At 42.7% G+C, this 13,491-nt stretch overlaps 1 protein-coding gene across 2 annotated transcripts in view; it reads left to right on the plus strand.

Moving 5' to 3' along the window:
* Nucleotides 1-13,491, plus strand: part of Klhdc10 (kelch domain containing 10) — a 51,423-nt gene that overhangs the window by 29,917 nt on the left and 8,015 nt on the right. For both annotated transcript variants that reach the window (XM_059257505.1, XM_059257507.1), the window contains 3 exons: nucleotides 7,765-7,986; nucleotides 10,053-10,207; nucleotides 12,732-12,880. In XM_059257505.1, the coding sequence (XP_059113488.1) occupies nucleotides 7,765-7,986; nucleotides 10,053-10,207; nucleotides 12,732-12,880 (526 nt within the window). The remainder of the gene's footprint in view (nucleotides 1-7,764; nucleotides 7,987-10,052; nucleotides 10,208-12,731; nucleotides 12,881-13,491) is intronic.

The following is a 13,491-nucleotide window of genomic DNA, read 5'->3' on the forward strand; positions in this document are numbered from 1 at the left end:
AAGACTGACCCCAAGTTTCTGACATGAATCACAGACTGCTAAATAAGAGATCTGAAATTTTATGCTGTCCACTCATTTTGGGAAAATTAGTTGTAGAGGTTCTTCTGATAATGTGAAAAATCCAAAACGAGGAAGGTTTAAATATATGAAGTTGTATGTGGAGACTCTAGTAAACTTACCTATGAAGCTAAGTCTAATTGCAGAGATTTCTAATAATAAGAGGAATTGTGTAATATGTGTGTATACATAGGAATTACATTCCATACCTAACATTGAGCACATTGGAAGTAGTGCTAAGGTCTCACAGTTTCGGGTTTTAAAATAGACAAGTCTTATTGAGGGGACTAGGATGATGGCTTCATGAGAAAAGTGCTTGCTGTGCATGCCTGAGGGCCAGTTTGGATTCCTTAGATTCCATGGAAGTTCCAGGGGGCATAGTACCTGTAATTCCAGTCCTGGGGAGGCTGAGACAGGGCTTCCCAGGAGCAAGCTGGCTAGCTAGACTAGCTGTATCAGAGCTAAATTGAGAGACCTTAGCCGGGCGGTGGTGGCGCACGCCTTCAATCCCAGCACTCGGGAGGCAGAGGCAGGCGGATCTCTGTGAGTTCGAGGCCAGCCTGGGCTATAGAGTGAGATGCAGGACAGGCACCAAAACTACACAGAGAAACTCTGTCTCGAAAAACCAAAAAAAAAGAGAGAGAGAGAGAGAGAGAGAGAGAGAGAGACCTTTCCTCAGTCAACAGGATGAAGAGTGATGAAGACTCCAGGTCAGCCTTGGGCCTCCATGCACATGCCTATGCTCACATACACATGTATACATACACAGATGCATACACGCCACACACTTATACACAAGCAAAAAGAAATCTTATTAAATTATAAAGTTTTAATATTGAAATATATAGGTGAAGAGTAAGCATCCTTGTTGCAAGCTTATGCAATGAATAAATAAATAAATAAATTAGTTTTTTAAAAAGACATTTCAGTTGGGTGATGGTGGCACACGCCTTTAATTCTAGCACCTGGGAGGCAGAGGCAGGTAGATCTCTGTGAGTGTGAGGCCATTCTGGTCTACATAAATGAGTTTCAGGACAGCAAGGACAGGGAAACCCTGTCATAAAAAACAAAGAAAAGACATCTCACTAGAAGAATATATAAAAGTCTGGAATAGGCATTTACTGAAAGGAAAATTCTAATTGGCTAATTAACATAAAAAGTGCTCAACTTGGTTGGGCATGGTTGTCCATGACTTTAATCTCAGCACTCTGGGAAGCAGAGGCAGGAGGATCTCTCTGTGAGTTCAAGGCCAGCCTGTCTACATAGTGAGTTCCAGGACAGCTATATAGAGAAAGCCTGTCTTCAAAAACAAAAAAACAAAAGAAAAGTGCTCAACTTCCTAAGCAATGAGAGAACTGTGTGTTCTAGCATGAGATAGGTTTGTAGACTAAACGGAAAATGACAATGTGACTGTGCCAAGAATTGGTATGCATGTGGGGTTGAGAGATTCATATGCTGCTGGTGACTGTGAAAACTGTTCAAAACCTTATCTAATAAAGATTTCCTTTAAGACTCAGAAATTCCATTTCTGGATTTATAGCCAACAGCAGTATGGCCCCCCATGCACCTGAAAACATGTATGGAAATGTTAACAACATTATGAGCCACAGATTGAAATTATCTAAGTGTCTATTCACAGAACTAGACTGAATAAGTAAGTTGTGCTGTATACTCACACAGAGAAATAAATGCTGCTTAACAATGGGAATGAGCAGACTATGTACACCATCTTCAACAGTATAACACAAAGGAAGCCACAGAACAATTGGAAATAAGAACCTAAAAGAATGTACTGTAGCATTTTGTTATATACTTTCAATATTATTTAGGGATGCATACCTAGGTATAATAGCATATAATATAGCTATAAAGAGAGTGCTAGTTTTATGATTGACAGAAAAATTAACGGGGTTGGAGAGATGACTTAGAGGTTAAAAGCATTTGTGGCTCTCAGGTTTTGATTCCCAGCACCCACGTGGCAGTTCACAACCATCTATAACTCCAGTTCCTTCTGACCTCCATGGGCACCAGGTATGCACATAACACCTGTGCACGCATACACATCAAATCAGTCTAAAAAGAAAATTAGTTCTAGAAGTGAAGGAGTGAGTTGGAGGATGCTGTGGTCAAGAAGAGAAAGCTTCTGGGAGTTGGCAGTACTTACACGTACAGGTTCAAAGAAAAAGTATGACTTTTTTCCCCTGATATAAAAATAACAAAAATTCATTTTGTTAAAATTACTCATACTGTGGCCTTATATGTGTACTTTCTGTATGTAACATTTTAGTGCAAATTTTATTTTAAAAACATACCCTTTGCTGATAGGGAACAACCTTTTTTGAGACGGTTTCTCTGTGTAACAGCTCTGGCTGTCTTGGAACTCTCTCTGTAGACCAGGCTGACCTCTAACTCACAGAGATCTGCCTGCCTCTGCCTCCTGAGTGCTGGGATCACCACCACTGCTCTGCTAGGGACAAAATTCTTAACATCTAGAGATTATTTTATTGGCAGACCGTTAACAAGAAACCAAGAGGAAATAAATGTCATATTTAGTGGTAAAATCTGACTGGCATCCTCACTGAATTAAATTGAAAAAGACTGTTCAGTATCATCTCTGCTATTGTCTATTCAGTTTCAGCTAAAAACTTGAGCAGGATAAACAAAAACAAAAACAAAATTACTTGCTGGGGGACTGGAGAGATGGCTCAGCACTTGATAAAGACCCTATTTGGGTTCCCAGCACCCACATGGCAGCTCCCAACTGTCTGTAACTCTAGTTCCAGAGAATCCGATGCCCTTTTCTGACCTCCTTAGGCACTAGGCATGCACATTGTATGTATGCTTACATTCAGGCACTCATACACATAGAAAATCTTAAAAAAAAAAAAAATGTTTTGCTGGGCTGTACTCTTGTGAGGCAGAGGGAGAAGATCAATAGTTCCAGACTTCTCTGGATGTGGTGGTGCATGCCTTTAATCCTTGCACTGAAGAGGCATATACAGATAGGTTTCTATGAGTTCAAGGCCAGCTTGGTCTACATAGGGAATTTCAGGCCAGCCAATGCCATATAGTGAGATCCTGTCTCAACAAACGGAGTTCATGGCTTAGACTGCATACCCAGACCCTATCTCAATAAAAGAAGCAAGAAAGACAACAGTGTTGGGAGGGGTATGTAGCTCAGTTAGTAGCATACTTGCCTGTCATGAATGAAGTCCTGAGTTTCATCCCCACCACTGCAAACAGGCACGGTGACCCATACCTGTAGTCCCAGCATTCTGGAAGTAGAGGTAGAAGGATCAGGAGCTCAAATCATCCTTGGTTATTTAGAGAACTTGAGGTAATCCTGGGCTACCTAAGACCGTTGTCTCAAAGAAAGAACAAAATATACACGTTCATACACATTCTTAGGAGTATAAATTGGTCCAGTTCAGCTATTGGAGGAACAGTAGGGCTCTACAATAGTTTTATCTGTAAACATTTGAAACGTGTGTTCCTTTGACCCAAAAGCTCTGTTTCCAGATATAGTCATACATTTTTATATGACTATGTAAAAGAAACTTTATGCCAATATTATTTGTAATAATGAGAGCATTGGGAATGACCTAATCATCTGTTGTATAATCTCAGACAGCTAGTTGGTTTCTGTTAAAATTCAAGCCCATTTCCCTAGTCAATATCCTCCTGTTTATCCCAAGTTAGAATAAATGCTTGACCCAGGAAAGCCAGGTCCATGGTCTCACAGCTACATGTGTCTACTGGTTGTTAGATCACCTCAGCATGTAGGTTCATTTTCCATTTTTCACTTCTACATTTGTCTTTTTATTTAAAGTTTTTACATTTTATGTGTATTTTATGCGTGCGTGCATGCGAGAGAGAGAGAGAGAGAGAGAGAGAGAGAGAGAGAGAGAGAGAGAGAGAGAGAGAGTGTGTGTGTGTGGTGTGTGTGTGTGTGTGTGTTCAGAGGACAGCTTTCAGGAGTGAGTTCTCTCCTGCCATGTACATTCCGGGAGTTGGATGCTGGTCTTCAGGCCTGGGAGCGAACACCTTTACTGCTGAGCTCTCTGTGAACCCCTGATCCCATGTTTTCTAGTGAGAATTCTGGACCCAGGTAACCCAAACCTGGAGATGATTTTATTAGCCAAAAACTTGAGAAGATTCGGAGACTTTAGACTAAAACCCAATCTCATTTTGTCAAGATTGAGGAGCCTGTGCTATATGCCATATGATGAAAACTCATGCTTGGTTCCTGTGGCATTGCCTTGATAAATTGCTGTGATTTATTAAAAATGAAATGGGTGCCGGGCGGTGGTGGCGCACGCCTTTAATCCCAGCACTCGGGAGGCAGAGCCAGGCGGATCTCTGTGAGTTCGAGGCCAGCCTGGACTACCAAGTGAGTTCCAGGAAAGGCGCAAAGCTACACAGAGAAACCCTGTCTCGAAAAACCAAAAAAAAAAAAAAAAAAAAAAAAAAAAAATGAAATGGGTTCTGATATATGAGTGAAATGGGTGGGAAGGAGTGAGTACTCAGTGCAGCTAGCTGCAAAGGTCCCTATCTTGGCAGGATAGTTAGCATTTGTCAGGCACTGGTCAGATGCTCTTGACCCAGGCGTTTCATTTGAACAGACCCCGAGAGCAACAGAAATGAGCTGTAGATTAGCCCAGCACTGTCTGATAGACATGTGAGCTGTGAACTTACTGTGTTAATATTTTTATTTAATCCATGCCATCTTAACACATGACCATAGAACTGGTAATTTGACATTCTTTTAGGGATGCTAAATCTTAGAACACAAATCCCAGTTTTGCCTAGCCCCATTTCCAGTGTGGCCAGGAACAACTGTGCCGTGCAGGGCAGAGCTAGACTGTAAGCCCCACGACAGTGTCACTGGCCCACACCTGTCACCATAACAGTTCACAGATATTGCCCAGTAATATTTGGGTTGAGAGTGAATGAATGGATACATTTTATGTCAAATCATCTTTTCATTTTGCCTCAGTATTTGATCCATATGAATTCTGCTCATCACAAGGATAGTTTGTGGTAAACTTGGAACACGTTCTCTGCTGTGTGTCCACTGAGAGGAAGTCCTAGAATGTTACTGTATTCTTTTCACATTTGCCCAAATGTGAAAAACCTCAAAGTTATCTAATGGCTCCTGGAAATGAAAAAATAATAACATTCTAGAGATTCTTAGTTCCTGTCTATTGAGTGTAGCAACTGTGTTAAGTTTGCCTTGCTAATTCCTAGATGTCTTTATAACTTGCAAAGATCATTCCACAGTCTAACACCTGTCCCTAGACCACACTCTCTCCTTCTTCCCCTTCTCCCTTTGCTGTTGGGGATTGAAGCCAGGGCCTCACACATTCTAAGCACTTGCTCTGCCCTTGAGCTCCATGCCATGTATATTGGGAAAACCATGTCAGAGTACACAGAGATGGACATTGTTTTGAGCGTTCCTGTCACTGGTTACTTTGGCCAAAAGTTAAACTCAGGGAAACTTTAGGATGTGTTGTGTTTTTCCAGCAGTGACATCCAGGTGTGGGTGATGCAGGCCAAGTGTACATGCTGTTTGCCTTTGAGGAACGTTTACTGTTTGCATTAGAAAGACAAACAGGCCGGGCGGTGGTGGCGCACGCCTTTAATCCCAGCACTCGGGAGGCAGAGGCAGGCGGATCTCTGCGAGTTCGAGGCCAGCCTGGGCTACCAAGTGAGTCCCAGGAAAGGCGCAAAGCTACACAGAGAAACCCTGTCTCGAAAAACCAAAAAAAAAAAAAAAAAAAAAAAAAAGAAAGAAAGACAAACAGATGAAATGAGTAGAGAAGAATCAGTTACTAACTCGTTCATTCTCAACATTGTTCAGTGTTTTCTGTGAGCCTGTAAGTTAGAGAAAAGTGAATGCACATATATTTCTCTTCCCTCCAGTAGCCCACTGTGACCTGGAAAGATACACACATAAGCCAGTGAACATTTAAAAACAACAGATCTGGGGGGACAGTGATACTATCCCCAGCACAGATGAGATTTAGTGAAGGTCAGTGGCTTGCCCAAGGTATTGGTTGAAAGAACCTGGATTCAACCTGGATGTCATGGGATCCCGTGCTCATCTTGCACATACACTCTCTGTGTTTCCAGTGTGCCAGAAGGAAGCAGTTCTTCACTTGCATTAAGTCACAGCTCATTTGTAAATTCGCCAGCTGGTTGGAGTTGCCTGGCATTACACTCGTATTTACAAAGGTGCACCGCTTCCATCTGATGACTGTTAGGTCTGCCCTAACGTTTGAGCAGGAGGCTGCTGAACCAGAAGAGCCCTCAAAGGGCTGCAGAGTAGACTTGGGAGCGTTTCTACACTGGAGACTTGAAGGGCAGGTGGGCTAGGCCAAGGTCAAAGGAAGGACTAGGACTGCTGAGCAGTGAGGCTGACTCAGCCCTAGTGAGTAAGTAGAGGGAGTAGTTTAGCATCAGAGGTCTCTGAGATGTTGACCCAGGCCATTAAAGGAACCATCAGTGATTTGTACACAAAACTGACGTGGACCAGAGGAACTAAGAGATTCATTGTTGGTTTGTTTTTTGGTTGCTCTAGTTCTATGCATATTTTTTCAAGTTTTGTTCTAAAGTGTACCCTAGAAAGTGGGATTTTTGCTTAAAAAGACATGAAAGGCCTTATTAGGTTGGTAATAGGTACTTATTAGTAAAGCATATTTATTGTCTAGCCCTGTCCTAAGTATTAATGAACATTATACTAGTATCAGCACATGAAAATAGAGATGTTTTTAGGCCTATAGCAAATATAGTATCATCTTAGTCCATATTGTATTTTATCTTGTTTGGTTCTCTAGTCAAGGGTTCATGTAGACCGGTATAAGAAGTTGTAAGGATAATAGAAATATAAATAGTGGGCTTTTTTTCACCCTTTAAAATGATCTCAAAATAATTTTGAATGACGTACTATACATGTATATAATTTAATCATTTACTTATTGTATACTGGGGATTAAGCCAAGGGCCTTGAATATGCTAGGCAAGTACTCTACCCACTTGAGCTGTATCACTAGTCTTTTTTTCTTTTTTTAATTTTGAGACAGGCTATCCTTAAATTGCCTAGGTCTTGAACTTAGGCTCTGAGCCCAGGCAGGCATTGAAATTATGGTTCTCCTGACTCAGCCCCCCGAGTAGCTTAGATTACAGGCTTGTGCCACAGGCCTGGCTAGTAAATGTAACTGAAACTTTAGAAAGATTCTGTGTCTGTAGCTCAGTGGTGGAGTGCTTGCCAACCATGCACAAGGCAGGTTTCATTTCTGTATCATAAAGAAAAAATCTTTCCATTCTAGAACTTGCCTCCTTCCTGTTTGCCAAGCTTTGCTTTTGTCTATGGTCCTGGGTCCTATCCAGGATCTGTACTAGGCCTCTCTTCTTCCTTTTCTTGAATTCCACATCGTCAGCCATTTTCTTGAGTTTACCATGCTGTGTCACCTCTCCTGGGAAAACTCTCTCCTAGTCTTTGAAATTTAGAAATCATGAAATAAAAATGGAGACTAGCTTCTTAAAATCTGAAGTAGTGTGTGAGTGTATAAAATAACCTAAGTAAATGACATGTGTTGTGTTAGGAATCCTTGCTGACTCCCTTTAAGGTTCAAATGGTTGTTACTAATTATGTGTGTGTTCTTCATCTGTGGGCCACTTTTGGAAAACCGTCCTCTTCTTCCTTAGGCCACAGACCTCCCCCAGCCCGTAGTGGACATCGCTGTGTGGCAGATAATACCAATCTCTATGTGTTTGGAGGGTATAACCCAGACTATGATGAATCAGGAGGGCCGGATAATGAAGACTATCCTCTCTTCAGGGAGCTTTGGAGGTATCATTTTGCAACAGGCACATGGCACCAGATGGGGACAGATGGCTACATGCCCCGGGAATTGGCATCTATGTCACGTAAGTGCCAGCAGTTCTCAAAATTTGACTTTGTGAACCAACTGAAATATCAGGTTCAGTGTCACTTGTTCCTTGTTCGTAGTTTATACTATTGTAACATGATTAAGTGTTGTCACTGTGATGATAACATAGTGTGGTGACCTGGAATCCCTGAGTTCCTGGGTTTGAATCTAACTGTATAATATTGGATTGCTGGTTCAGTTTAAAGTATTTTTTATATATATATATATATATATGTGTGTGTGTGTGTGTGTGTGTGTGTGTGTGTGTGTGTGTGTGTGTGTATATATGTATGTATGTATATATACACACACACACATATACATATACATATACATGTAGGAAAATGTAATCAAAATGAAAAACTGGAGTTGCAACTATGGTAATTAATAGCTATTAAGGGAAGGACTTCACTTCCTTACAGCATCACTATAAGTTTCTACAGTGATTGCCATTGTATAAATGAAGAACTCAAGGTTCCATAGAGGCCCTGATAATAATAGCTAAGAGTGCATGCTCTGAAGCCAGACTGCCTGGGATTGAATTCTAGCTCTTTTTAGGAAACCCTCAGCAAGTTATTTAAGTTGTTCTTACCAGGCATGGTGGTGCATGCCTGTAATCCCAGCACCTGAGAGGCTGAGAAAGACCTTTGCAATGAGTTCCAGGCTAGCCTGGGCTACATAGCAAGACCTTATCTCCTGAAAACAAATAAACAGAGGAATTAAAACACAAACATTTGCTGTTTCAGTTTATCATCTCTAAAAATGGAGGTTGGGCTCGTTGCTTAGTGGTAGAGTGTACCACGCCCTGGATGCAAACAGCACAGAACGGGAGGCAGAGGAGAGAGAGGAAAATAACATTTACAGTTACTACCTCATAGAGTTGTTGTGGAAATTAAGTTAGGGAGGTTAACTAGTTTTCCTGAAGTCACACTAGAATTAAATCCAACTCTTGACAGCACTACAGTATAGACTGTTGACCTCTTCGGGGCCGACTGTTGACTGCTGTGGGGTCAGACTGTTGACCGTTAACCGCTGCAGGGCAGACTGTTGACCGCTAACTGATAGGGCTAACTGCTATGGGGGCAGACTGTTGACCTCTAACCGCTGCAGGGCAGACTGTTGACCGCTAACCGCTAGGGCTAACTGCTATGGGGGCAGACTGTTGACTGTTAACCACTAGGGCTAACTGCTATGGGGGCAGACTGTTGACCGTTAACCGCTGTAGGGCCGACTATTGACTGTTAACTGCTGCAGGGCAGACTGTTGACCGTTAACCGTTGCGGGGGCAGACTGTTGACCGCTAACCGCTATGGGTGCAGACTGTTGACCGCTAACCGCTATGGGGGCAGACTGTTGACTGTTAACTGCTATGGGGCAGACTGTTGACTGTTAACCGTTGCAGGGCAGACGGTTGACCGCTACGGTGCTATTAACCACTATGGAGTATGAGTTAACACATTGTGGGCTAAGTTGGGGAGCTACTGAAATGAGAGAGGCAGATAAAGAAGGTAAGAAAGAAAAAGAGAGGATTGTGTAAATTGTGGCAAACAGAAAAGATAAAGATAGAATACCAAACTTGTCTGCAGGATATTGATGTTTCTTTTGATCTGGTGGAGGATTAAACTGACAGAAACCATAGTATAAAATATAAAGATCATTCCTCCGACCGAGGATCCTTTGATTCTCCCATCTGAGTCCTACAAGTTCTTTCTTTTCCAAGGCAAAGATGATAAATTGTTTTCCTCTGGCTTGCTGTGTATTTGAGCTGTCTTGAACAGCAATGGTGTTCTGTAGTTTGTAGACTTGACATTGCTGTGCACAGTTTTATTTAATGAATTCTATAAGTGCATTTGGCTGTGTATCATACATGTAATAGTGAACCATGTGAGATAATCGATATAGTGCAAATTAAGCCATTTTCTGAAGAATCCTATAGTTCAATGGAGTGGTCTTAATAAGATTATTAAAGTAGACATGTTTGAGCTTTTCAGATGGTCTGGGTTCATGGTCAGCACACTGCAGGAAGCAATTGCATAAGTGGAATGTGTGTTTCTTCTTCCCCAGTTGTGCTGCATGGAAACAACCTGCTAGTGTTTGGAGGTACAGGCATCCCGTTTGGTGAGAGCAACGGCAATGACGTCCATGTCTGTAACGTGAAGTACAAGAGATGGGCTTTACTCAGCTGTCGGGGGAAGAGACCCAGTCGTATATATGGACAGGTACTAATCTGTGGCTAATGAATGGGGACCATGCTTATTTCATATTTTTCTAGTCTAGCAGCAGTGTCAGAATACAGTGCTACCATTATTTTAATAGAGATTGGAAGTAAGTTCATATATCTTACCATGCCCCTCTCTTGTTTTCACCATTCTTTGCTGGGGAGAGAGGGGGAATTTTTTGTGTGCAGGCTAGGGGACAGCCTCGGGTATTGTTCTTAAGAGCCGTGTCCACCTTCTGTCTCCTTTGAGACAGTCTCTCTGGGAGATCTGGGGCTGCTGATGAGGCCTCCCCAGCGTTGCTCTTACAAGTGGCTCCGACCACTCCTGTTTGTTTATCTTGTTGTTTTTCATGAGTGTAGGGATGGAACTCTGGTCCTTGTGCTTGCACACCGGCATTTTACCCCCAAGCCATCTTCCCAGGGCCACTGTTGACTTCTGATCCAGTTTTAAGGTTAGGAGCTAGATCTACGTAGACATTTCTTTGCACAACCCCTAGTGCAAGACTGAGCTTTAGCATGGTCTGAGTCTGCTCTGATGATGGGCATCTAGGAAGAACTTTATTTCCTCAGAAGTGTAGCTCATCAAGAGACTCTACACAAAGCTGAACTAAAGCATGTAGAGACTGTTCATAGGTCAGTTTAACCTTTGGTCTTGGTTTTATGTTTGTTTGTTTGTTTGGTTTGGTTTGGTTTTTCAAGACAGGGTTTCTCTGTGTAGCCCTGGCTGTCCTAGAACTCACTCTATAGACCAGGCTGGTCTTGAACTCAGAGATCCACCTGCCTCTGCCTCTGCCTCCTGGGACAAAAGGTGTGTGCTACTACCACTTGGCTTAATCTTTGGTTTGTAAAGTTATATCTGAAAGATAGTGGGCTACCCACCCTAACCAGACTTTTGAGACCAGTGCTTGAACTTGGAATAACCACCATTTGGTATCGGGCTCAGCTGTCTTGCACACAGGCGTGATTAAACCCTTCTGAGTTCTAACTGCGAAAAGGTTCTTCTAGACCACTCTCTCTGACTGCAGAGGCCACGCAAGCTCTAAGAAGTAGCTGTGGCAGTGACTGAAGAGGAGTCTGGTGGAAATGTCAGCTCTGGGCTCCACACTTCTAGGACAGTGCTAGCCTCGTTCCCATCTGTTGCTGCTGCTTAGGAGTGTGAGAGGCCGCTTTCAGGGGAAATGCTCCTATCCACTGGCCCTACATTCTTGACTCTTAAGATAATCACCGAACAGATACCTTTCTGGGTAGAACTAGCAAAGCTTTACTTTGTAAAGGCAAACAAAGGTAAAACAACCCCCAGGTTCTAGAAAAAGATTTAGTCATTTGTTCATGAACAAGGTTTCACATGTTGCACAGACTGGCCTCAGCCTCACGAATAGTATATAGAATATAGGCGAATGTCAGACACCTGGCTTTAGAAAGGTCCGATTTATCTTTAACCTTTCAGAATTTTTGTTTGTTATTACTAGTGTGTGTGTGTGTGTGTGTGTGTGTGTGTGTGTGTGTGTACATGCAGCACAGCTCAAAGAGAACAACCTTTGTGGTTGATTGTCTCCCTTGGCCGCAGGTTCTGGGGATGAACTCAAAGTTAGGCTGGCACGGCTGGCACTTTTGCCCACTGGCTCATCTTGCCAGCCCTTTAGCTTTTAATTTTTGAGATTCTTGGTAGGGTCTTTTGGTTTTGGGGTTTTTTGTTTTGTTTCTAAAGTCTCACTTTGTAGCTCACTTTGTTGGCCAGGAACTCAACTATGGAGCCTTTAACCTAGCCTCAGACTTCTTTCTGATCTTCTTGCCTCAGCCTCATGAGTACTAGAATTATAAGCAAGCACCATCATACCTGAGTCAAAGTCTGATACTTTATTTTATTTTTAGATTTTTGTTTGTGTGTATGTGTATTTTGCCAGCATGTGTGTGTGCTGTGTCTATGCTTAGTGCTCATGAAGGTCAGAAGAGGGTGTTGGGTCTCCTAGAACTGGAATTATGGGATGGTGAACCACCACGTAGGTACTGGGAACTGAACTCAAGTGCTCTTAACTCCTGAGCCATTGATCAACTCTGATATTTTTATTTTTATATTATGTGATATGTGTGCACAGATGCCTAGGGAGCTGAAGTGACAGGTGGGTGTGAGCTACCCAACATGAGTGCAGGGACCTGATTCCAGTTCTCTGGGAGAGAAGAGAGCACCGCAGCTGCTGAGCCATGTCTCTAGCCAAGATTCTCATATTTTAAAGGGTGAAAAAGAAGAGAAACTGGGCGGTGGGGGCACACGCCTTTAATCTCAGCACTGGGAGGCAGAGGCAGGCGGATCTCTACGAGTTCGAGGCCAGCCTGGGCTACAGAGTGAGTTCCAGGACAACCAGGGCTACACAGAAAAACACACACACACACAGAATAAAACAAGACAAAACAAAACAAAAAGAAGAAGAGAATTTGATACAACGTGATTTGGGGGCATTGCTAAATTTATGTTCTGTAATAAAGTGTTAAGGATTAAGGAGTCATTCTTATTCACCTTTCTACAGGCCATGGCCCTCATCAATGGTTCCCTTTATGTCTTTGGGGGAACAACTGGCTACATCTACAGCACAGATCTGCACAAGTTAGATCTCAATACCATGGTGTGGACACAACTCAAACCAAACAACCTGTCCTGTGACCTGCCGGAGGAGAGGTGAGGTGCTGGGGCTGAGCACTGTGGTCTTTCTTGCTGAGATTCGAGCTCTTCCAGAACCTTGGCACCAGGAAGAGAAAACTCCCTTGATAAAGTAGTTAACTGGCACGTGGGTCCAGATCAGTGGTGAAGAAAAGGCTGTTGATGAAAATACAGTGTTTTCCTCGAAGTGCAGAATTTTTAAAATACTATTTCTCTTGTATGTTTCAGTCTTTTAGTAGCAAGAAGCTTGTAGTTTTGAAAGGAGCCAGTGGTAGCAGTTGCCGATAAAAGTCATAATGAGGGTCAGTGAGTGTGGATTGGAAGGGGGGCAGATGGGAAGAGAAATGATGGATGGAGGGTAGCTGGGATAGTCCATCTCACCGTCTCTGAAACATCCCAACATCCTGTTGCTTTCTGTTTTTTGTTTTTTGTAGACCAGGCTGGCCTCAAACTCACAGAGATTCACCTGCCTCTGCCTCCCAAGTGCTGGGATTAAAGGTGTGCGCCACCACCGCCCGTCCTCTCCTGTTGCTTTCTACTGATGGCCTTAGATCTTTCACCTTTCTTTCCATAGGAATAGTTACCTCTTAGAATTAAACTTAAGGACAAACTTAGTATTATTTTCCTGA

This window comes from Peromyscus eremicus, chromosome 3 (assembly GCF_949786415.1).
Source record: "Peromyscus eremicus chromosome 3, PerEre_H2_v1, whole genome shotgun sequence".
Lineage (NCBI taxonomy): Eukaryota > Metazoa > Chordata > Mammalia > Rodentia > Cricetidae > Peromyscus > Peromyscus eremicus.